The 26594-nt window shown below is 39.2% G+C and overlaps 1 protein-coding gene across 1 annotated transcript; it reads right to left on the minus strand.

The window, feature by feature from the left end:
• Window positions 1-1493: 1493 nt before the first annotated feature.
• EIF1AX (eukaryotic translation initiation factor 1A X-linked) lies at window positions 1494-24768 on the minus strand. The gene is made up of 7 exons (XM_040468335.1): window positions 24526-24768; window positions 17535-17618; window positions 14647-14750; window positions 13503-13553; window positions 10268-10349; window positions 7530-7621; window positions 1494-5356 (listed from the first exon to the last, which is right to left on the minus strand). The coding sequence occupies exons 1-7, from the start codon at window positions 24539-24541 to the stop codon at window positions 5351-5353; spliced, it is 435 nt and encodes a 144-aa protein (XP_040324269.1). The 5' UTR covers window positions 24542-24768; the 3' UTR covers window positions 1494-5350.
• Window positions 24769-26594: the final 1826 nt, after the last annotated feature.

Below are 26594 nucleotides of genomic sequence, written 5' to 3' on the forward strand. Positions count from 1 at the left end.
GCCTGGAGCCTGCTTCAGATTCTGTGTCTCCCTGTCTCTCTCTGTCCCTCCCCTACTCACGCTCTCTCTCAAAAATAAATAAACATTAAAAAAATTAAAAAAAAAAAAGACGTACTCCAGGGCTGGATTCAATGAAATTAATAATTTTTACTGCTTCTCAGGGGCACTCTTAAGTAAAATTGGCTTTTTAAAAAGACTGAGTTTCTATACTTTTTCAAGTTAACAAAATTCCAATTATTCTTAGATTTCTAAAGTATTTTAAGTCATAAATATGCATGGATTTTTATTAAATTTGCAAAAACCCAACTATATTTCAATACCTGACTCTCCAGGGGATCAGCAATGGGACTTTACTCAGATTTTGTCCCCACTTTTTGATCTGCCGTTATCAAGTTGTGAATCGGACAAAGCCTGGATTGGAACAGAAGTGACCAGTTTTTATTTTTATTTTTTTAATTTTTTTTTTCAACGTTTATTTTATTTTTGGGACAGAGAGAGACAGAGCATGAACGGGGGAGGGGCAGAGAGAGAGGGAGACACAGAATCGGAAACAGGCTCCAGGCTCTGAGCCATCAGCCCAGAGCCCGACGCGGGGCTCGAACTCACGGACCGCGAGATCGTGACCTGGCTGAAGTCGGGCGCTTAACCGACTGCGCCACCCAGGCGCCCCATCCAGTTTTTAAAAAGTGAGCAGGTGGGGGGCAGGGGGAAGTGAGCAAGTTCACCAGAGGGTATCTGTTTCACCCAAGTGTCTGCAGAGTACAAAATAAGGTCCAACCTGTTGAATGTGATTTTGGCAATTTGAGGTGATTGTGGATGACTGATCTACCTTTTGAAAACATCTTCTGCACAGGTTAACAAACTCACACAAAATGCAACCCCATTGTTAGTCTGAACGTTTTAACAGCCAAAAACACAAAAATAAAATACAAAGTATACATTATTCTCATATCACAGTTGGTTTTCAGAAAAGAATCTTCATGAATGTAACTTTAAATAGTTTAGAGAAAGTCATAGGGGCGCCTGGGTGGCTCAGGTGGTTAAGCCTTCGACTTCACTCAGGTCATGATCTCACAGTTTGTGGCTTCGAGCCCCATGTCAGGCTCAGTGCTGACAGCTCAGAGCCTGGAGCTTGCTTCAAACTCTGTCTCCCTCTCTCTTTGCCCCTCCCCCACTCATGCACTCACTCACTCTCAAAAAATAAACACATAAAAAATTTTAAAAATTGAATTTCCTTTAAAAAAAAGTCATAAACAGGGGCGCTTGGGGGGCTCAGTGGGTTAAGCATCCTGCTCTTGATTTCCTCTCAGGTCATGACCTCATGGTTCATGAGATAGAGCCCCCAAGTTCAGCTCTGCAAAGACAATGTGGAATCTGCTTGGATTTCTTTCTGCCCCTCCGCTGCTCACATTCTCTACTCTCTCAAAAGAAACACGTAAACTTAAAAACAAAAATAAGTCATAAACCGTTCAAAAAGAAGCAATTGAATACTATTGAAAGTTATTTCATATTTTATTTTCTAATTGCATTAGTTTGCGTCCAATTGTTTTTACATAATTCCAAATGACCAGAAAGTAAACCTTTTAATCAGTACTAATTAGCTGTCATGAATCTACATAGTAAAAGAACTCATTAGACTTAAGAATAAAATATGACCAGAGCTATCAATAGCTATAAACTTTCAATGAAGAAATATAGAGTAGTTGGTATTTTGCAAAAACATCTTTAAGCAATTTAGAGACTTCCTATCTGTTAGCCTTATGCTGAATTAAATGATAACAATTATTTTAAATATTGTATTGACATGAATATATATATATATGCACATATATATATATATATATATTCTACAAGTTTTTTTTTTATTATAGTAACCAAAGACTGCAAGTGAAAGAAATGACAAATAGAAAATATAAAGACGTGCATGTTCAATTTTATACGGTCCTGGATACCAAGTGAAAAGCGGCAGACACTGCTCTAGGTGCATTACACATATGGACACATAATCAACCCTTCCACCAATTCTGCCGGTACTCTTCTTATCATCCCAATCTTACAGGTGAGGAGCCTGAAACTCCTACAAGTGAGAGAAGGTGCCCATGGTCACTTGCAGGTAAAGGGCAACGTGAAGGGTGGGGGAAAAGGCCTCCTGACCCCAAGGCCCAAGCTCTTCACTCTCCATCACACTGCCTAAATACCTGGCAGCTGGGGGGAAGAGAGGACCCAGTCCAATACTCTCCAAATTCCTTGGTTCTTTCTGTACCTAAGAAGCTTGTGTCTTAATGCATCTGTAGTGAGACTTAAGATTTTGTCCTTTTCTGAGTAGGAAGAAATAAGCAAGGATAAAAAAAATAAAAATAAAAAAAAAATGACAGTTTAAGGTAAATCAACAACACAACGTGGTGTGTAAAAGTTCATGGGAGTCCAAACAGTATAAATGAAACTTCTTCTTGCTAAGCAGGATAAAGATCTAAGCATTTCCTACCAACACAAATCTTTTTAATCATTATGACAGGTAAACATAAAGAACTCACTTTCATTCTGATACTTTAACTGTAAAGTTATAGTTAATATTGTATATTTTAAAATCTGTAAACAACAGAAATAAAGTATAAATCCACCTAGGTATTTTTATTTCAAACATGCTTTTACCTATTTGATTACTCAGTTGCTCTGAAGTCAATACTGACAGCAGTTTCTATCTACTAAAGATGTTATTCACCATCCTATAATTTAATATTTACACAAGATACATGAGATTAAGTTAAACTACAAGTCACAAGTTTTGTAACCAACTATATTCACAGCCATGATTATTCTGTAGATGTGGTGAGTAAACCAATGGCCAATCCTTAATAAAATACAAGAGTTTTCATCATGCATAGTTCACAGGCACCTTAAAAGGTGGCCTCTTAAGAGGCTGGATGTTCAAAAAAGATTCAACAGTCAAGCAATTAAATCCTGGCAAATCTTTTTTCACACAAATGCTTGGTTTGGTTATTGAGCCATTTTAGTAATACAACTTATTTGTGCTCTAACTGGAAGTAGAATAAACACTGCATGAAAAATGCAAGCCCATAAAATTCATTAGTAATACCTAATACCCTCTTAGCAGGAAGAATCATTATTCTTGGATTTCAAACATTTTATTTTCTTTTAGGGCATACCCTATAGCATTGTGTTATGGGAATCAAGGAGTATAACCAAAAAACACAAAACACAAACCAAAAACCAACCAAACAAAAAAACTCAACAACATACACACAGATGCTAAGAAACTAAGGACCACTCCCATTCCTCATTTGAAATAAATCAGTAAATCTATACAAATATCACATTAAAGACAAGTTAGTAAAACACTTCTGCCAAGCAGTGTTGCATATGACCTACAACATTACCAACCACTTAATAATCATTAGGGTATGAGATTTCCCAGGATGCAATGGCACTAGATTGAGCTGTTATTACCTAGGCAAGGAAAAAAAAAATCACTAAAAAAACACATGAATGGTGGCCATAGTTGTAATTCAAGAAACTTGAGACAAATCATATTTGCTAGAGGAGGTAAGCAGAAAAAATGTGAGTTGTACCATCCCTACCATGAACTACCACAGAGGCAGAGTTACTACATTCTTGGTAAAATAACACAGAAGGATCTATATATACCACAAATTTAGCAAAACACTTTTTTGTACAGAGGCCTAAATATCTTTGGAAGTTTAGGTTCTGATGAAGACAATCACTAAGTCAATTCTTCAAGGCTAGTTTCTTTAAGTATTAAAAACCAGCCCATGGTCTCAGATGCATTCCATCTGGGTAAGTGTTCAGAACTCCAAAGAATAAGAAACATGAATCGCAACTATCCACTCATTTCTATTCTTTGATTTAATGTTTTCTAGTACCTCAGATTTTGATTCCAGTGCTTGCACACTTAGGAATAAGCATGAGATTGGAGAAGATACGCTTATTTTTTTGAAGCCACATGAAGGTTTCTCTCCCTTGGTAGAACTTTTCATCATTGAAAACATCTCTGGAGACCAGGAGAATAAACGTTTCACAGCCTAAATGATGGATCTCTTCTTGTGAAGTTGCAGAAGATTTCAATGTAGCTAGCCAATAAATAGCCCAGCCCTTAATTTCATCTTAGTCAAGTTGAGAACAAAAAAACTAAATAAGAGAAAATCCAAATTCCCAATAATATACAAGAAAACAAATCTTTACACACAATAAAATACATCCTAAACACAAAGTAAGGGTATAATATACTCTGCAGCATGACATTGTCTTTATTGTATTTCTCAGCTGTAGCTCTTCCATTCAGAAATGAGAAACCATCTTTTCAATAAATTGTTATTCGCTCCCTTTTTTCTTTTTTTACCAGCTTAGGGATGGTTTGAAAAAAGCTTAATTATACAGTTGTTAGGAAATTAAATTTTCATTTATACATACTTTAAGTGTTTACAAAGCACTCAAAATTGCAGCTTATGTATATGACTTCTGAAATAAAATGACACTTTTAACAATAGTTTTGTTCTTTAAAAATTTTCTACATACATGCACATGATCAAAACAATCTTTTCTTGTTTGGGAAATTTCCTAAGCATAGTAAGAAAAAAAAATGGACAACTATAGCAATATTTCAATGTTAAGATGACTAGGTGCCACCTACTGTTTGATTCCTGTAACTACTAACCTTACAAATTAAAAACTGCTATTAAAACCCAGGTCCTAAAACCTGCATTTTGTAAATGCTTTATTGTTGATATGTTTATAGTGGCAAAATAAGGTTATGAAAGAACATAAGTGATATCAAAATTAGTACAAAAATAGCCACATGCTACTTAAATATGAAAAACTGACCTAATCATTTTTTAATTCAAATGCAGATTTCTGTCTCTTTTAAATTGTATCAAAATCTCAAGGGAACATCTAAGTAACTGGAATATACAGAAAGTCAATGTACGGTCAACAGGCTAGTCAAAGTTAGGGCTTAATCATGATCCATAATGAATGTATGGTAAATGGTTTATTTGGAACATTCATTTACTAACTGGAAGTGGTCAAAGTAGGAAAGGCAGTAATGCATTTTTCTCCTCTTTTTAAAAAATAGTAGATGTAGTCTTTTACCTATAAGCTCCAATACATCAAAAGAACAAAGGGGGCTTAACATTTCATGGAAGAGAATTTGGCATTACCGGTTTTTCAAGAAATACCTTAGAAACAAATCAGTCTGCCTTAGCAAACTGCACTCATGCTAATAAATTTTTATCTTCTTTAACAGGTCACAGCCAAAATCCAAATTGTTGGAACAATCCTCAGAGAAATTGGAATGTAAAATGTTGAATTCAATTTAGATCTGGAAGGGAAAAGAACATCAGATCAAATGAAAGAATTCTTATATTCCAGAAGTCTACCACATAAGGGAGCCCTGCACCCCCTAAGGATATCTTTGAAGAGGAAATTCTCTACACCAGGTTTTTCTTAATTATAGTTTGCTGCCAGTAAATCTTTACAACTTCCTTCAGAATGTTATGCTATACAAGATGTTTTAAAAAAAAATTTTTTTAAATGTGTATTTATTTTTGATACAGAGTGTGAGCAGGGTAGGGACAGAGAGAGAGACAGAATGTGAAGCAGGCTCCAGGGTCTGAGCTGTCAGCACCGAGCCCGACGTGGGGCTCGAACCCACAAAGTGCAAGATCATGACCTGAGTTAAGTCGGATGCTTAACCAACTGAACCACCCAGGCACCCCGTATACAAAATATTTTTAATAATATTCTTAATAAAGTTTAGTGTCTCTCTTTTGTGCTGGTGATGAGAGATTTTATTCTGGGGGGGAGCAGATATACAGGAGTACTATTTCTTTTAATGTTTATTTATTTTTGAGAGACAGCGTGAGCGGGGAAGGGGCAGAGAGAGAGAGAGAGGGAAACACAGAATCTGAAGCAGGCTCCAGGCTCTGAGCTGTCAGTGCAGAGCCTGATGCGGGGCTTGAACCGACAAACCATGGGATCATGACCTGAGATGAAGTCAGGAGCTTAAAAGACTCAGCCACCCAGGCACCCCTAGGAATGTTATTTCTTTAAGAAAGGTACAAGTGTGACAGTTAGCAAATTCTCTCAATCTGGTTATAGGAAAGAAGGCTAGCATACCTATATACCATCTGGAGAAATGTCTTGAAAAATAGGGTTCTCAGGTGATAAAAAAGGCAACCCTTGCCTTTGCAAATGGTTCAGGGAAACTCCAATTCCTTTAGTATCCACTGTCTTTAGCATCTCTTTCCCTGCCGGACTACAGAGTCCAGTTCCAAGGAATCACTGGCATAGATTCAGAAATTTTTTTCTTAGAAAGTCTTAACCTTGTTTACTAGATCCTCATCCTAACACCTCTGTGTATGTGGTTTCATATTCAAATGTGTTCTCTGCTTAGGTTAATTTCCAAAAATGCCTTCTACCCCAGCTCTAAAAATGTTTATATCACCCCTTAATTTACAACACAATTCCATGTCAGGTTCTTGTATATAATCATTAAATAATAATATCAATAAATCAATAATAATCATTAAATAATAAATAATATAATAATTAAATCTACTATCAAAGTATCATTAACAATTTAGTCACTAGAATTCTCTGGCTCAGGATCTCCAAAGGGAAGAACATTGAAAAAAAGTATGATGTATTTATATAAAAATTCATAAACACATATACACATTGAAGATATGTACTCAAATTTTAATTCACCACAAGCATTCGTAATGGTCTGAAGACGCATCAAAATATAAGATAGATTGATGGACAAATAAAGATAAGAGATATGGGATAAATCAACTATAGGAAAATGTTAATTACAGAATCTTGCTAGTGGGTACCACTTGTGATGCCTAACTCAGACTTCCCCAAGACCAGCCTTTGTAGTTCTGAAAGGCTCTGGTAATTCTGTTGCAGTCTTAGTCAGCAACTAACTTTTACTGTTAGCAAAACAGTACATTCTCCTCAAATACACCAACTCCAAACCAAGAGTTTGCCAACAGTGCATATCCAACGGATAAAACAGTACTGACAAATGGTCTCAATTTTAACAAGACTTTTAATATATGTTGTAATTCCAATGCTTCATATCAAGCTGTTCAAACAAGATTCTTCTTTTAACGTACTAGTATTTCAATTGAGTAGGCATGTTTCTTTGAGAAGATCTTGTATTTCTTTCAACTGTCTCCTAAATTTCATAATAGCTATCTCTTTAAACACTCAAACAAGTTATGACTGCAATGCCTAGCATTCAGGTTGCCAAAGAAGATATTGATCTTTTCTGGAAGAAATGGTGAAAAAGATTATAAGAATCCTCAAAGTATAAACAGTTTGACTAACTGTCTGATAAATAATGAGCATTTTAATTCATGGACAAATCTTGAAATATATCCTAAGTATTCAACATTCTTAGATTAAACAAAGATAGGACAAAAAGCTAGTTTCTCTGTACATAATTCAGAAACAAAAGTTGAAAAATGTAAGGTGCATCTACTTACATCATCAATGTCTTCATCATCGTCTCCAATGTCATCGAACTGAATTTCGTCATCATCTCCAGGACCAAATGTATCCGTTTCATTGATTTTAGCTAAAGAAACAATAACAAATGCACTCATATAACCAAGATGATATTAAAATGAGTAACTGTCCACTAAAAGAAGTGGTCTGCTGGGGCGCCTAGGTGGCTCAGTCAGTTGAGCGTCCAACTTCGGCTCAGGTCATGATCTCACAGCTTGTGGGTTCGAGTCCCACATCAGGCTCTGTGCTGACAGCTCAGAGCCTGGAGCGTGCTTTGGATTGTGTGTCTCCCTCTCTCTCTCTGCCCCTCCCCTGCTCATGCTCTGTCTCTCTCTCCCAAAAATAAACAAACACTAAAAAAAATTAAAAAAAAAACCAAAAACAGGAAAAAGAAGTGGTCTGTTGAATTATGAAAAGAGACTCTTAGGAGTCCAACTTGAATTTTAAGTTTTGTTATAAGAAAGATCCTCCTAACTTCTACCTAACAGCCCTACTATATAGAATTTTATACAACAAAATCTCAAGGTCACTGCTAAGCCAAGATGGAAAGTATGAGTTCTAATTTTGTTTGCAGAGATTTTTTTTTTAAGTCAGCTTTATGCCCAGTGCGGAGCCCAATGCAGGGCTCGAACTCACGCCTGTGAGACCAAGACCTAAGCCAAGATTAAGAGTTGGACACTCAGCCAACTGAGCCACCTAGGCACCTCTAACAAAGGTATTTTTAATTCAGGGGGCACCTGTGTGGCGCAGTCAGTTAAGCATCTGGCTCTTGATTTCAGCTCAAGTCATACTGTCACAGTTTATGAGATCGAGCCCACAGAGGGCTCCATGCTGACAGTGCGGAGCCTGCTTGGGTTTCTCTCTTCCCCTCCCCTGCTTGCTCATCCACTCTCTCAAAAATAAGCAAATGTTGAAAAAAAAATCCAATTCAGGGGCACTTGGGTGGCTCAGTGAGTAAGCGTCTGACTCAATTTCAGCTGAGCTCATGATCTCATGGTTTGTGAACTCAAGTCCCATGTCAGATTCTCTCTCTCCTCCTCTCTGCCCCTCCTCTGTTTTCTTTCTCAAAATAAATGTTAAAATTTCTTTTCTAATTTAATACTTGACAAATGTATTAGTTTCAAGTGCACAACATAGTTGATTTGACAATTATATACACTATGGTATGCTCACCACGACAAGTATAGTTATGTTCTGTCACCAAAGTTATTACATAATTGACTATATTCCCTATGCTACTTTTCATCTTACTTTAGAACTAGAAGTTTGTACTTCTTAATCCTCTTCACCTATTTCACCTATTCCCCCAACCCCCCAGCAACCACTAGTTTGTTCTCTATATTTAGGAGTCTGTTTCCCTTGTTTGTTCATTTAATTTTCACATTCCAACGCTGCACAAAAGTTCCTTTTTCTCCCCATCTTCGCCAACACTTGTTATTTCGTCTTTTTGATACTAGCCACCCTGACTGGTATGAGGCGGTATCTCACTGTGGTTTTGATTTGCATTTCCCTGATGATAAGTGATGCTGAGCATCCTTTCATGTCTATTGGCCATTTGTACGTCTTCTGTGTAAAGTGTTTATTCAGAAAAAAAAAGTTATTGAAGAAATAAAGTGTTTATTCAGTTCCTCTGCCCATTTTTAATGGATTATTTGGGGGGTGTTTGGGGTGTTAAATGGTAGAAGTTCTTCATGTATTTTGGATATTAACCCTTTATCAGACGTATCATTTGCAAGTATCTTCTCCCATTCAATAGGTTGTCTCTTTGTTTTGTTGGTTTCCATTGCCATGCAAAGCTTTTTAGTTTGATGTAGTCCCGACTATTTATTTTACAAAGGTATTTTTAGTAAGGCAGGCTTCAGTCACACAAATTCTAAAGCCATTACAACTTACAACTACGCTTCAAAAAAAAGGTCAGAGCACAGGCTAACAATTTACCACTCACCAAACAGATTCACCAATCAGAAAATTTAGTCAAATCATGATTACCCCTAAGCAAGAAAATGAACCAGGACATGCTAGTCCTATTCCCAGACATACTAGATTGAAAATGTCAAGTATAGAATTTCAGCAGAATTTTCATGCTTAAGTAAAATCATATTGTTTTTCTAATAATCTCCAACAGAGATAAAACAAACACAAAAAACAACACACAACGAAACAAAAACACCAAGTGAAAAATGTAGCCTTACAATATAGTATGTAAAGTACACTGCCCCTTTGGTGGGGTTATGAGGGACTTATGTTTGTTCAAGTTTCCCACTTGAGAATGCGTAACTTCTTATTGGTGACAATGTTGGTTTTAAAAAATCCAATGGAATCCTATGATACCTAGGATAAGAACTGAAAACTGACTTTGTAAAAATCAACAACAGTAGCTAATTACAATCACTGCTTCGTATTTAAAGTAGATGAATACTAACAATCTCTTGAGAAGGTTATTGTGAAATAAATACTGTAACAGTATTATTCTTTGGATTGGTATTATGCAAACGTTCAGAGTTTATAAAGTCTACACCAGGAGTGTAGTTATTAGGGATATAAGTTACTTTTTTTCTTAATGTATCCAGTATTATGAAGTATAAGCATGCATACTTAAATCATGCAAGCACTGAAGTAATATGCAAAATCCACAAAATTCTAACAAAATTTCTTCACCTAGTAACACCAAATACTAACACCATATGACAGGTTAATAAAACAACTCAGACATTACCATGCTCTGGAAGCTCGCCATACGCCTTTAGACTTCTAGCTTCATCTGCATTGTATTTTAAGATTACATCAGCTTTATTATCCTGAAAGAGACAAGTAACTTTTAGAACTGATTATGCCAAAATATTATTTCATAAATTACTTTCAAACTGGATAAAAAATTAAATCTCACATCTTTATAAACTTTTTTCACATTTCAGTTTCCTCCTCCCCAGTGTACTTGTTGTGAAGAGCACAGGATCATGTATGGAATTGCTGAATGACTATATTATTAATTATACTGGAATTAAAATTTTAATTAAGTATTAAAACAAAAATATAGGGGCGCCTGGGTGGCGCAGTCGGTTAAGCGTCCAACTTCAGCCAGGTCACGATCTCGCGGTCCGGGAGTTCGAGCCCCGCGTCAGGCTCTGGGCTGATGGCTCGGAGCCTGGAGCCTGTTTCCGATTCTGTGTCTCCCTCTCTCTCTGCCCCTCCCCCGTTCATGCTCTGTCTCTCTCTGTCCCAAAAATAAATAAAAAAATGTTGAAAAAAAAATTAAAAAAAAAAAATATGAACTGATTAGAATCTCCAGTGGAGCTTTTACATCTCCAGAAAACAGATTAGTAGACGTGGAATGAAGCTCAAGAATTTGTATTTTCTAAAGCTCTTCAAGTGTTTCTGATGCAAATATATCAACACCTGCGGGGGACAAGCTTAGGAATCCCCCGGGCTTACACCAATGGGTTAATAAGGCATAAAGAAATACAAAGTCAATAAAATGCTCACACCCGAGTTTGGGTAAACCAGATTGGCACTCCAAGAATAGGGGGGATGCAAAGGTCCAAAAAACAGGGAGGGGGTGCTGAGCCCCCCAAAATAGAAAGAGGCAAAGGCCTGAAATAGAAACGGTGCAAAGGTGCCCAATACATAGGAATAACAAGATATTTAGGGTGAAAGCACCCCAAATTTAGTACTATAGCAGAAAACTGCTTTCATAGGAGAATAGGGCCAGGTTAGGTAAATTGGTGAATTGAACTGTGGACAGCTGCACCTCAGGCAAAGCAGCCCAGAGCTGAGATGGTTAACAAAAAGAAAAGGTGTCTTGTTAACCCTGAGGTTATTCCCCTTCCGTCTCATCCCCTAGGCCAGCAAAGATAAACAGGTGCGGAGGCGCCTCCTGTCTGCTGTTAACAACCATCTACCCATCTGCCCTGTGCCTGGATTTTGTTTTGTATTGACCCCAAACCCCAAACATTGTGTATCTTCAAAATCCCCTTTCCCCCTCACGTCAAGTTAATGTTCCTAGTTTCTTTGTCTCCCTGTACATGCCCATCACGTTTGCAAGCCTTATGATCTAAATAAATATGGGGCAAGGACCCTTATTTGGGGCTCTTGTCTTTTTCGGACATTAGCCATCTCTTGTTTTAATCCTACGTCTGCTCTTTTGCTAGTCTAAAAGAGAACTTTAGACCTAGAGTCCACGACAAACACCTACTGCCTTAGAATGTTCACACTTTCCCATTTGAAAAGAATCTTAGTTAAGGAAAAAGTGTTCAAGTTTATTATTTCAACTTCTAAAAGTTCTTTGAACCTAAAAGTAGGTCCAAATGGCTACAAAAATGATCAGTGATGCAAGGGGAGTGTGATTCAAACCAGCACTTCTTCAGCTGTGTATAGAAGCTCAGAGGGAAATTGTTAAAAGGCATATTCTGATTTAGGAGGACTGGGGTGGGGTCCAAAACCCTGCATTTCTAACAAGTTCCCAAAAGCCACTGATGCTACTGGTTCCCCGACCACCCTTTTAAGTGGCAGGGGCAGACAGGTGGCTTGTGGGAGATTAATAATCAGAAAAGTTGGTCTTGACTGTCATTTTATAGTCAGAATGTTACATCTTTCTGAACCTTGGTTTCCTCATCTGTCAAAGAGAGAATTATTCTTCCTACTTCTGGGGTTATTGTAAAATCAAAAGAAAATGGACATTAAAATGGTATTAACTGGGGTGCTTGGGTGGCTCAGTTGGATAAGTGTCTCTTGATTTCGGCTCAGGTTGAGATCTCACAGTTTGTGGGATCGAGCCCCGTATTAGGTTCTGTGCTAATAGCGCACAGCCTACTTGGGATTCTCTTTCTGCCCCTTCCCTGCTAGCATGCACATGTGCTCTCTCGCTCTCAAAACAAATAAACATTAAAAAAATTTTTTTAAATATGTAAAAAAAATAAAATGGTATTAATTAAAGCAGGATTTTCCAACCTCAGCACTATTGATATTTTAGGCTGGATAATTCTTTGTTGTAGGGGCTGTTCTGTGCAATGGAGGATGTTTAGCATCACCCCTGGTCTCTATCTACTATATGCCAAGAGTACTGTCTCCCTCCCCTTGGCCAGCAAGTTGTAACAAGAAATGTCTCCAGGCAGTGCCAAATGTTCCCCGGAGGAAACAAATTCACTCACGGTTGAGAACCACTCATTTATAATAAAGATTTTAATTCTTTATTCTGGAATATATATTTTAAAAAATTAAAGTACGATCAAGGTTATAAGAATAGAAACGATGAGTTCTAACAGGTGGAAACCAAATGGATTGCACAGACCCACAATGAGCAGTCTCCAGGTTGAGATCATGAAGGGCAACTATCATTTTCTCTCCTAAGTGCTCATCCAAATTTAGAGCACACACTTCTATCATGGTTTGTACTGTAATTACTTGTGTGCCTTATTCTCTTCACTACCAAGCCATAAGTATTTTTGGGGATGGGAGTTTGACTCATTCAGCTATATATACTACAGCAGCAGTTTCCATATTTTGATTTCAGTATGTACGCATTAAAAAAAAAAAAAGAAAGAAAAGAAAAACTGGCATGTGAGGCCCACCCTAAGATTACATTTTTACTTTAACAGATAAGAACACGAACAACACCACAACTATATAACATCATTCATTCCAATAAAGGGAACTTTTTAAATATCAAAAAGGGAAAAAGGACCATTTATAGCTTGATGGAAAATTCACACTGCCTATTGTTTTTTCCACAGTGAAAATGTGGACTCCAGAGACTGGCCATTTGGGAACCATGATGACTAGTGTACTAGGCACAATATTGAAAACATAACTAGCCCTTAAGAAATGTTTGTCAACACAACAGTCAAGAGCATGAAGAGGTGGAACTGGGCAAAAACAGTCATGACTTAAGTTCTAAGAATTAATGGCTCATAAATACAATCAAGTGAATGATGAAAAAAATTATTATTTTTTACCTGGTAGTCTCGGAGACCAACCAATATAATGTCTGAGGTATTTATCCAAACCTAAGAAAGAAAAGTCACTGTATGTTACATTTAAAAATATAGAATCAAAGCAACACTCGGTCAGTCTTTCCATAAAATACTATTCACCCAACTGTGGGTGAAGTACCTAGATTCAGAATTAGGAAAAAAAAAAAAAATCCAAAAAACTTTATTAAGCAGGTGAGCATGTTTCAAATCTGTTAATTTGGAATGTTAAAACACACACACACACACACACACACACACACACACACACACACAAAATGATCTTATTTAACTAAATGAGTTCATTAATTCCAGAAGAATGATTAGAAATTTAGTAATTTGTAATAGTGAATTACTCCAGGTGGTTAGTTATCTATCCATTATATGTGAGAATATAAAGTTAGAAATGTGCTTTTTTCTCCTTCCCTCCCTTCCTTCCACCAGCCCACATACACAAAGCTGGCAAACCTCCTTAAAATAACCCATAAAATCAGAGTCAGAGGGACTTTTACCCAACTTTACTAATAAATTGGCCTTAACACCCACTATGATGGGAAATTAATCATTACTTTCCAAGGAAGCCCATCCAGCATCACAATTCCAGAAATTTAGTATCACCATAACACTTAATGTAATTCATATTGAAATTTTCTTCACATGTTTTACAAAGATTTCCCCCACCCTCAAATCAGAATCCATACATGGGCCACCTACCCCATTTAACCATTAGGTCTCTTTAATCTCCATTCAACTGGAATAGTTCTCACCCTCAGCCCTCTTGCCGCTGCTGCCCATTTCCCCCAACTTTAAGGTCACTAACCTTGTAGTAAGGGTCTGGACATTTGTTTTACAGTCTCCCTTAATTTGGATTTGATGATTGATTCTTCATGACTAGGTTCAGGTTAAACATTTTGGGCCTAACAACATAGGTGACGTAAATGCATCTTTAAATGGAATCCGTATAAAGTTATCATCATGGAGTTTGCTGTTTTGATTTATCATAGTATACCACTGTTCTACTGAAATCTTTGAGTAATTTACAAAAATGAGGTCCTTGACCCATAAAAACTATAGAGCCATTTCCCCCCATTAATCATAATTTTAAAGTAAAACAAATCTCCACACCTACCTTTTTCCTCAATTTCCCTCTGATGTGACATAACCTCTTTACACCATCAAAACACATGGCTTCTAATCGTCCATTTCCCAACATTTTGATTACTTGAGCATATTCTTGGGGGAGAGAAAAGAAAAGTGTATGGGATACTGTTCAACTTTTCATACAACAGCAACTTAAAAATCCACATAAAATGGACGAGAACACAGGGGCACCTGGGTGGCTCAGTCGGTTGAGCATCCGACTTTGGCTTAGGTCATGATCTCACAGTCCGTGGGTTCAAGCTCCGTGTTGGGCACTGTGCTAAGAGAGCCTGGAGCCTGCTTTGGATTCTGGGTCTCCCTCCCTCTCTGCCCCTCCCCTGCTCCCGTTCTGTCTCTCTCTCAAAAATAAATAAAACATTAAAAAAATTAAAAAAAAAATTGACTAGAACACATAGGTATATTGGTTAGGAATAAATGTGTAGTAAAATAAATACAAGGGAGTGATAAACCAACCCAATGGCAGAACCAGAATCTAGATTCCATAATGCCATTTCTATGGTAAACTGTCTTTACTATCAGAAATGCTTTAATTATCTACTGATTTTGAGTAAGTAGAATGACTCTGGTCTTCTAAACTGTATGCTTTACTTTTTAAAGTTTTATTTATTTAAGTAATCTCTACATCCCACATGGGCCTCAAACTCATGACCAAGAGTCACAGGTTCTTTGGACTGAGCCAGCCAGGCACCCCTTAACTGTATGCTTTACTTTTGGAGATCAAGGTGGCGTGCCCCAAAATGTACATCACACCCCATCAATCTCTCACACTAGGATCCTCTCCCAATTTTGGATCTCCTTTCCCTCAAAACCTTCAGAAGCTAATCCCAACATAATTTTTGGTATATGTGACACACAAAAAGTAGCTTTAACGTTAGTAATGTCTTTGTGAAATTAGATTTCATTATTAGGGATTATTCTAAAGTTTTTGTGAAGCCAGAAAGATACTTAGGCAAAATGCCAAACTTTTAATCAAAACCTTCCCAAAAGGAAACCCAGGAAGTCACGCAGTTTTACTGCCACTTGGAAAACTGAGGGGATGATGAGCATTCATTAGCTTGCAAAGGGGCCTTGACTAGGGGGCAAGGGAGGGTATTGCTTCAGAACCTTGAGATTACTCAAGTTGTGCATAAGACTGACTCCCACAGAGAATATCCACTGATTTGTAAATACACTGAGACTTAACTTTGAAAGGCTCAACTGTGGGGCTGACACGCTGAAGTGAGTTGCTCAGACTACAGTGAACCTAGAGCCTCAACATGGTAGGCCAACTCAAAGGCAGTCTGTCTTCCAAAGTGGGGAAAATGAAAAAGCGATGGTCACAGTAAAATGAACTATTAATGCAGGGAAGAATGAGAAAGGCTAAGAAACTGAAATGTCTTTTAGCCATAATATGTGTTTCATTTTTAGTGGCTTATATATACACAGCCATGAACAAATTCATCAAAGTTCTATAAAAGGATAATCGAATAAAGTTCTTTGTTAAAATATGCTGGAAATTATTGCAATAACTAGACAACTTCAAAAATAGATTATATACTACATATATAATGTATTCATGCTAAATTATCTGAGCGTGATAATTCTATTGTGATTATGTAAGAGAATATACTTAAACACAATAAGGTAAAAGTATCATGAAGCCTGCAACTAACTTTAAAATGGTTCAGGAAATACACACACATGAAGGGTTTAAGGGAGTTCATTGCATTAATACTGCAATTTTTCCGAAGCAGCTTTTGAAGTTGCTCAAGGGTTGTGGGGCACCTGGGTGGCTCAGTCGGTTAAGCATCTGACTCTTGATTTTGGCTCAGGTAATGATGTCATGGTTTGTGATACTGAGCCCTGCATGGGGCTCTGAACTGACAACACGGAGCCTACTTGGGATTCTCTCTTTTCCCTCTCTATGCCCCTCCCCTGGCTCGTGCTTTCTCCTCTCTCTCAAAATAAACAAACATTAAAAAAAAAAAAAAAAAAAAAAAAGAAATTGCTCAAAAATATGGGAAACCAGTGTTAAGTATCTTAGTTTGGAAAGGTCAATTGTTTGGTTTTATTGTATTCTGTTTTCTGAAATTATATGCTAATAGTACTGGAGAAATGAGGCCAAAGCCTCTAACTCATCCCTTAAAAATCCACTGTCCAATGAAAATACTATGTAGCACCATTTACTGGGTGGCCCAGTCAGTTAAGTGTCTGACTCTTGATCTCAGGGTTGTGAATTTAAGCTCCGCGTTGGGACTCCATGCTGGGAATGGAGCCTACTTAAGAAAAAAAAAATCTACGAAATCATGGAATTGTTAACTATAGCTTTTGAAGCTTAGTTCTTTTTGAACTGTACAATTCTTTATTAGTTATGAATATTCATGCAAAACAATGAAACCTAGAGGTTTATAAAAATGCTACCAATAGGGGTGCCTGGGTGGCTCAGTCTGTTGAGTGTCGGACTTCGGCTCAGGTCATGATCTCACAGCTTGTGAGTTCAAGTTCCGCATCAGGCTCTGTGCTGACAGCTCGGAGCCTGGAGCCTCCTTTGGATTCTGTGTCTCCCTCTCTCTCTGCCCCTAACCCACTCGCATTCTGTCTCTGTCTCTCTCAAAAATAAATAAACATTAAAAAAAAAATTTTTTTTTTCAAAATGCCACCAATCAACACACACTGAGCATACCAAGAATTGATTACTAAAAGAAGGGCTCTAGAGGGGGGGGGGGGGGTGGTGAGAAATGGAGGACAAAGAGGAACACATGATTTTATTGCTCAGGGTTACAAAGTTATATCTTTTATGTTTAGAAACTGAAAATTCCCTATTTTAAAAAAGAAAACTATTACTAAAAAAAGCCCCTCACTTATAGAAACGCTTACCCTGTCCATCTTCTTTAAACACCAGCTCTCTCTTTTCAGATTCATTCTCATTCTTACCTCTGCGTCTATTTTTACCTCCTTTACCTAATGGTTTTAAAGAAAGAAAAAGACATTAATTATTTGCAAAATAGGAAAGAAACTAAATGACTCACAACACGCTTTTAAAAAATCACTTACATTTAAAAATTCACTTAATGTGGTCACACAACCATATTAAATTTACAATCTCCGATCATACTAAACACACACATAACATAGCATTACTCCCCTACCCTTCTTGGAAATTCCTTTTGGGTTATTTCTGTCATAAACTACAAACTGCAAGCAGATATTATATAAAAGTACATAGATCCATGAGGACATCTGCATTCAATGACCAAAATTCCTAGATCATAATGACCACTGGTTGAGCACACTGCTCAATGAACCCCTCCCACAGGTGCCCACAAAGGCCAGGGTAGGAGATATTATAATGAGTTACTGATAGATTTCTAAATAAATAAATAAATAAATAAATAGTCCCCCACCCCTTTTACCAGACTTCCCCACGAAAGGTCTGAGTTCAATTAGGATGACTGGAGGTGAGGGGGTCAAGTTACAGCTCCTGGAATGGGATATACTGATTTTGTTGTGGAGTGAGAACAACTCTGGCTACCTTCAGAATTTGAATTCTACCTTATAGCTGTAGCAAAGATTCAATGAGCCAAGTATTTGAAGTTAAAAAAGCAAGTTATTACTGCCTGAACTTGGAAGCAACCAAGATGTCCTTCAGTAGGCAAATGGATAAACTGTGGTACATCTACACAATGGCATGTTTTCAGGGCAGTGAAATTATTATTCTGTATGATAGTGTAATGGTGGATACATGTCACTATACATATGCCAAAACTCACGCAATATACAGCATAAGGAATGAACCTTAATGTTAATGTAATCTATGGACTTGGCTGGGCTGGTTGGGAGAAATCAAAGGCCAGATCCTACTAATACATATACTGGCTCATGTTAACAACATGCTGGGGGGGAATATGAGAATTCTACTTTCTGTTCATTTCTCTACAAATGTAAAACTGCTCTAAAAACAAAGTCCATTAAAAAACAGGGGCATCTGGGTGGCTCAGTCAGTTGAGCATCAACTCTTGATTTTGGCTCAGGTCATGATACCACTGATGAGGGAAACAAAGGCAAGAAAAATGTAGTTTATTTTTTTATTTTTAAAAAATTTTTTTTAACGTTTATTTATTTTTGAGACAGAGACAGAGCATGAACGGGGGAGGGTCAGAGAGAGAGGGAGACACAGAATCGGAAGCAGGCTCCAGGCTCTGGGCCATCATCAGCCCAGAGCCCGACGCGGGGCTCGAACTCACGGACCATGAGATCGTGACCTGAGCTGAAGTCGGACGCTTAACCGACTGAGCCACCCAGGCGCCCCAGAAAAATGTAGTTTAAATTAAATCCCCTTACAGATTACAGCCCACTCTGATTGATACCAGAGACCTGCAGCATGTAACATTCCACAAGGAGTTTATGGCTGCCTTAATGTCGATAAATGTTTACATGATATGAAACACCCAAAGCAACTGGAGCGCCTGAATGGCTCAGTTGAGCATCTGATTAGCATCCAACTTCGGCTCAGATCATGATCTCCAGGTTCATAGGTTAAAGCCCCATATAGGGCTCTGTGCAAACAGCTCAGAGACTGAGCCTGCTTCGAATTCTGTGTCTTCCTCTCTCTCTGCCCCTTCCCAAGTCACACTCTGTCTTTCTCTCTCAAAAATAAACATTAAGAAAAAAAAAAAAAAACCCAAAACTAAATGCAACCTTATCTTGACAATAGCTAAATCTTCAGGGTTCTATAAGACTCTGCTTTCAGCATACAGAAATTCCTTAGAAACTATCTCTATCCCCCCACCCACTGCCTCCACAAACTTAAAAGTGTATCATCAGTCGCTCCTCACAATCCCAGCACAGCTCTTTCTGCCCACGGATCCTGTCCCCCGTGTTATAATAAAATCACCTTTTTGCACAAAGACATCTGAAGAATTCTTTCTTAGCCGTTTGCTCATGAACCCCACTTCAAATTTCATCACTAAGGTTGTGGGATCGTGCTGAGCATGAAGCCTGCTTAAGATTCTCTCTTCTCTGCCCCTCTCCCTTGCTTTCAAGCAAGCGCACTCTCTAATACAGGGATGAAATCAGCAAAATCCAGGCAGTGGGGGCAAAGGAAGACAATTTGTTTTCCTCACTAGATACCTTATGGGGGAGAGGGGGGAGAATCAGATAGATGGGGAACTTAAAGATTTTTTAACAGACTTAAAAGACATTATCTACCAATAGCAAGGTGTAGACCAAATCTGGATCCTGATTTGGTGTGGATGGTGCTGGTGCAAGTTTAGTTGTGAATTGTGTCTGGAGCCAGGAGGTAACTACCTAAATGTATATTATACTAGTATACTTTTGTACATATGTATATATTCAAAATTCTTCAAAATGTAAATTTAAAAATGAATACAAGGTGAAGAAGAGTAGAAGGCTACCACTGGTGTAAAAAAAGAAAAATGCATATTCATATTTGCTTGTATATACATAAAATACTCCTGGAAAGGCATATGCAAAAAACTTAACAATGACCGCCTGTGAGAACTGTTTGGCAACAGGACATGTTCTAGAAAGAGACTGCACTTTTCACATTTTGAAATTTGAACTGCGAATGTATTTACTATTCAAAAATTAAAAAAAAAAAAATAGTTCAACCAAAAGCAGAGGTATATGATACTTTAGGTGGGAAAACTGGTAAAAGGTTACTGTCCTTATTACAGGTACCAAGAAGCAGGCCTAACCTAGCCATAAAGAAGAGACAAACAGGAACAATATTTCTGAGATGGAAACAAGAGAATTATGACCAGATGTAGAGGGAGGGAAAAGCAAAGGATGAATGGAGCTTTCACAAAAAACTTCTCAGGATCTCAGACTACGTAAAATGAGGGAGTTAGAACAGAAGATGTAAACACCTCCACCTTGCTTCTACTGTTTAGAATTCTAGATTCTTCTATCTCCTGATATCCTTAAAAAAAACCCGTAATTCTCCCTCTCCCTTTGTTTTTCATACTTTCAATGATAATACCGATCATTTCCCGACTCTCTTTTTTTCTTAGAGGGCCACTTGCACTATTTTAAAAGTTTATATATTTTGAGAGAGAGAGAAAGAGACAATCCCAAGCAGGCTCCATGGGGCTCACCTGGGGCTCAAACCCATGAACTGTGAAATCATGACCTGAGCAGAAATCAAGAGTCGGATGCTAAACCAACTGAGCCACCCAGGTGCGCCACCACTTGCACTATTCTGGATCTTTACCAGCCCCCACCCCACATTATGCCTATTCCTCTGGAGCTTCATTAATTCCAAAGTCCCACCATCTGCTAACCCACTTTCTAAGGAAATTAAATTTTCTCTTACCTATCACTTCTATGCTAATTTTGTATCTCAGCCCTCTACTTCAACTAAGCATTGGTTTCATATTTACAATGGGTCCAGTGAATGGGCTACTGTCATCTCAAGCTCAAGATTTTATTCAAAACTCATTTTTTCTTTACAAAGCTGGTCCTTAATCAACACTCCCGTTTCTGTTAGTGGTAACATGATCACCTTATGGAACATAAATCTCTCAACCTATAAACAAGCCAGCCTACCTCTCAATACTTCCCTTCTACTATCTTATACTTCAATCCAAGCAGATTTCTCACTGTCCCAGTAACTTACCCTTAAGTTACTATGCCCAAACTATGCCTATGAGACAGGTACTATTTTGTCTTTATTTCACAAGAGATGATAGTCTTCGAAAGGTTAAGTGACTTATCCAAGGCGATATCACATGAAGTGAGATCTGGGATTTGAAGTGAGCAGTATGTCCCCACTTAACTATACTCTTAACCACTATATGATAAAGTCACCCATTTACTTGTCATAATCACCCTATGAAGTAATAACATTTATCCCCAGTTTACCAGGGAGTTCACTGAAGATCAGACAATTAACTCATTTATTATTTCAGGGTGTGTGGGTGAAGAGACTCAAACCTGATCTTTTTGTTCCTGACCCTCATATTAGGGTCTCTCTCCACAGCATTTTGTTCCCATTCCAGAACCTACTAAACCACATTGATGGCCATTTTCAAAAGGTAGGAGAAAGGCTGTAAGTGGTAGTGATACTAAAGAACTCATAGAAAGAACCTGGAAGCAGCAAAAGGTTCATAGTCCAAACAAAATAATGAATGTGCACCTGGCCACTGCAAAGACAGACACATTAACTTCTAGAATCCAGTGCACTTAATGAGTCCTAGGGGCAGTCTCATAATGCTCTGTGCTATTGTCAGGTGGACCTCTATATCCTGACCCACCCAGACTCCTTAGAGTTCAGTATGTGAGGCATTCTTCAGGGAAACCCAAACTGCTTTCCTAGGAAGAGTAAAGTTATCTCTGGCTTCAAGCCATTAATCATTCAAGCCAGATCTTCAAACTAGAGTGAAAGCTCCTTTAGGGCAAGGATCTTACTGGCTTTGTTTACTGAGTTATTATATACAGAGCTGGGCAATTCTTTGAATGAATCCGTCAAGGGTAGTCTATACATTCCTAAAGGAGGGGCAATTTTAAAATTAAAGGCAGTAACTTCCTCAAAGTGTGGGAGCACCTTACCCCAAATGGTCGTCATGAGTGGACCAAAGGATACCCTTTTTTTCTGAGGTAATAAGCTTAAAGAATCTAGAGGATTCTAGAGGAAATAACCTGGTAACAATCAGTCCAAAGCAAAACTCATTCAACACACAGTTCATGGCAATTTATATCCTTGTGAAATCACCACCAAGATTGTATTCAGAAGACTTCTGGCTCTTCCAATAAAGAAAAACAAACAAAAAAAAACCCCATGAATTTATTTCTACATTAGTAAACCTCATCTTATAAAATCCAGGGGTCTTAGAAAGCACTGTTCCTCTAAGGTAACAGATTGGTTTTACATGTAATGGAATGATAAACACCAAATTCAGAAAGGCAGTTACCTCCAGAAACAGGAAGACAGGGGAAGAGACAAAGGGTTTTAACTGATCCTGTGTTTTAATTTCTCAAGTTCAGAATAATGGATTCCCAGGTGTTCACTATATTGTTATATTTTTCTTTTTTTTTTTTAACTTTTTTTTCAACGTTTATTTATTTTTGGGACAGAGAGAGACAGAGCATGAACGGGAGAGGGGCAGAGAGACAGGGAGACACAGAATCAGAAACAGGCTCCAGGCTCCGAGCCATCAGCCCAGAGCCTGACGCGGGGCTCAAACTCGCGGACCGTGAGATCGTGACCTGGCTGAAGTCGGACACTTAACCGACTGCGCCACCCAGGCGCCCCTATTGTTATATTTTTCGTACGCTTCAAATATTATTTATAAAGAATGATCTATTGCTTGCCAATTCATCAGAACTAACCATACCCTGATCACTCCCCTATTTTACTGCCATGTAATGGAATACAACTTTAAAGGAGGCTAGTGAATTAGATGTGATTTAATGTATAAGTTTAATGCAGAAGTCCTGTTCCCGTAGAACCTATTATTATTCATCCGAGTGAAGTCAACAAAAGGAAGGTGACTTAATCCAACAAGTATTTATTGAGCATCTACTAAGTGTCAAGTGCTAGCAATTCCATGTGATTAAGACAGATACCATTACTGTCTATTATAGCTTACAATCTAGTGAGGGAATTGGAAGCCTCCTCACTAGAAATAAAAGGGAGAATAAGATACTTACTGAGGTGATCCAATTACCATCTAAGAGGAAATAAGACATTAGGTTACCCCAGAAAAATTAACAGTAAAATGCTACAAAAAGGGTCTGCAAGCTACATTTTGAGATAACCACACCAAATCTTGCACAGAACTGCAAGCAAGCACCCCAAGGGATAAAATGAGTAGCCACAGAGACAAAGAGGAAATCAGGTAGAATCCCTGGAGCCGTCTGTGAAGTAGAAAAGAGAACAGAAGTAGGCCTGGGTCCAGGCAAGGGTCTGAAGGATTAATAACCAAAGGAAACTTCCCGTGGGTTGTGTAATATGCTCCTCTCCTGAGGGAAACACAATGATTTCCCTGTTTCTACTGGCACAATTTCCTTGGAGAAAGTATAAAGATACTTAAAAAAACAGAAGTCTCCTGAAGTCTAAAAAAGGGGATAATTTCTTTAAGACTCTTCCGCTTTTAGGTAGATTAGGCCTTCCATTTTGTAAATTCCAAATAAACATCTTCAAGACTGATAATTTGTGGACGTTTAGCCTCAGAATGGAGAAAACTTAAAGGTCTTTACTCCTAATACAATATATACAAGATCTGAAGCAAAAATAAAACCTGGTTAAACATGAAAGTGTTCCAAAAAAAAAAAAAAAAAAAGGTAAACGCCGTAAAGGGATGGGGAAGAGTAAATCTCTAGACATGAACCCTAAATATGTAAATACGCATTAAGGTTTCATTCACTGTGAAAAAGGGAGAGGGAGTAGTCTCAAAAACACTCAACTATTCATTAAGAAACCCATGCAGGAGTACCTGATCACTAAAGCAAGCATTACTCTTTCAAAGTTAAGAACTGCTTCCAGGGCTTAACTCTCGTTGCCCAGGAAGGCCAGAGGCTCCCATTTGTGAAACCCTGGCTGCCTGGGAGAGGTCTCCCCACGGGTCCATAAAGCGCCGCGGTCAGTCTGGCGCGAATCGGGAGCAAAAGCCCACATTCTCCCGCAGGAGGCCCTACAAAAATGGCGTCGGCTCCACCCCAATGTGACCAAACTGGTACACAAGAGTAACTTCTCAGCTCCTTTCCCAAGCCCCAAACCGCGTGTGGATCGTCCAGCCGCCTGCAGGCAGAGAGGAGTGTAAGGTCACTGCGGCCTGGGCAATACGGGGCGCCGCGGACAGGACCGGGCCGACCGGAGTCGTGGTCCCGGGGTCCAAGGCAGCATTACCTTTATTCTTGGGCATGGCGGTGACGGCGGCCTCCCGGCGTTTCCGACTCCTATCCGAGTGGTGGTGGTGGTGGCGGCGGCAGCAGCGACTCTTCCGAGGGGCCCCAAGGGCGACGCGTGAGACCGCGCGGTACCAAACAGGCAAGCGAGGCCGGGTCGCGTGCGCGGGAGAGTCTCGCAACCGACTTCTTCCGAGATCCGCCTGCGCCCACGCTCAGCCGCAGCAAATGGCGTCGCGACTGCTTGCGTCACTTTTCCCCGCCTCCCAACGCCGGCTGGCCCGCCCCCACCTCTCCGGCCCTATGGCGCAGGCGTGGCCGACTGACCCCCATTGTTAGGGCGGAGGGTGACGCGCTTTTGAAGCGTTCGCGGTAGTTCGCAGAAACACGCAGGGGGCGGGGCCATGAGCGGGGAGGAGAAGGAGTCACGGAGGGAGTGGGCGGGGCCCAGGCGTCATAGTAAAGGACGGATTCAGTTAGCGCCCGCTGCTGGCTGACATCAGACCTCCCTGCTGCTTTGTGACAAACCCGTGTCTCTGGGTTTGAGCTGCTGACTCATTAACTAATCTCACAGCTAGTTTTAACTTGGCCCTTTCACCCGCCCGACCAGGTCTGGGGCCTGAGGGGAAGGGCAAGGCTTTCCTGTCATTCCCATTACCCAGGCATAATATCTGCAAGACACTTGTTATTACTTTATAAATATCTGTCTTCCCTACCTCACTGTAGGCAGAGACTACATCTGTTGCTTACTATTCCCACCAGTTAGCAGAATGTCTGCCACACACTGGGTGCTCAATATACACAAGAAGGGAGGGAGGGGAGAAGACAAACTCAGTGTTATGGGCTGAAATGTGCCCTCCCAAATTTCATATGTTGAATTCTTAGCCCCTAACACCTCAGAATGTGACTACTTGGAAGTAGGGTCTTTAAAGAGGTAATTAAGTTGAAATAAATTCATTAAGGTGGGCCCAAATGCAATATTGACTGGTGTCTGTATAAGAAAAGGAAATTAGGGGCACCTGGGTGGTCTGGCTATTCATGGGTTCAAGCTCTGAGCTGACACTGGGGAGCCTGCTTGGGATTCTTTCTCTCTCTCTCTCAAAATAAATAAATAAACTTAAAAGAAAAGAAGAAGAGGAGGAGATTAGGACACAGGCACAGAGGGGAACACCATGTGAACGAGAAGGTCAACAAGCCAAGGAGAGGAGCCTCAGAAGAAACCAAAAGTGCAGACCTCTTCATCTCAGACATCTAGCCTCTAACACTGTGAGAAAATAAGTTTTTGCTGTTTAAGGCATATTCAGTTTGTGGTATTTTGTTATAGTAATCCCAACCAACTAATACAGCTGACTATGCAGGACATATAGCTTCACTATAAAGTAAACTTATTTTAGGGGCACCTGGGTGGCTCAGTCGGTTAAGTATCTGACTCTTGATTCTGGCCCAGGTCATGAGCTTGAGCCCCACATCGGGCTCTGTGTGCTGACTGTGGACAGCCTGCTTAGGATTCTCTCTCTCTCCTTCTCTCTGGCTGCCCACCCCCCCTCCTGCTTATGTGCGTGTGCTCTCTCAAAATAAATAACTTAAAAAAATAAATTTATTTCAAATAAATCACCTTTATTTCAAAAAAATTTCTAACGTTTATTTATTTTTATGAGAGAGGGAGAGAGAGAGAGAGAGAGAGAGAGAGAGAGAGAGTGAGAAAGAGAACAAGCAGGGGAGGGGAAGAGAGAGAGGAGACACAGAATCTGAAGCAGGCTCCAGGCACCGAGCTGTCAGCACAGAGCCCGATGAAGGGCTCAAACTCACAACCCATGAGATCATGACCTGAGCCGAAGTCGGATGCCTAACCAACTGAACTACCCAGGCACCCCTAAATAAATCACCTTTCTGCAAACATTAGGGTTTCAGCATTATCTCTCTAGGGAAATGGACATACCTCAGTGACAGAGAAATGAAGTCTAATTGTTGAAAATGGTGGTTCTATACCGGGGACATTTGACAATGTCTGAAGTATTTCTAGTTGCCACAACTGGGGAATGCTGCTGCTGCTGGCACCTAGTGGACAGA

Source organism: Herpailurus yagouaroundi, unplaced genomic scaffold, assembly GCF_014898765.1.
Source record: "Herpailurus yagouaroundi ecotype Mexico unplaced genomic scaffold, PumYag 67690, whole genome shotgun sequence".
Classification (NCBI taxonomy): Eukaryota; Metazoa; Chordata; class Mammalia; order Carnivora; family Felidae; genus Herpailurus; species Herpailurus yagouaroundi.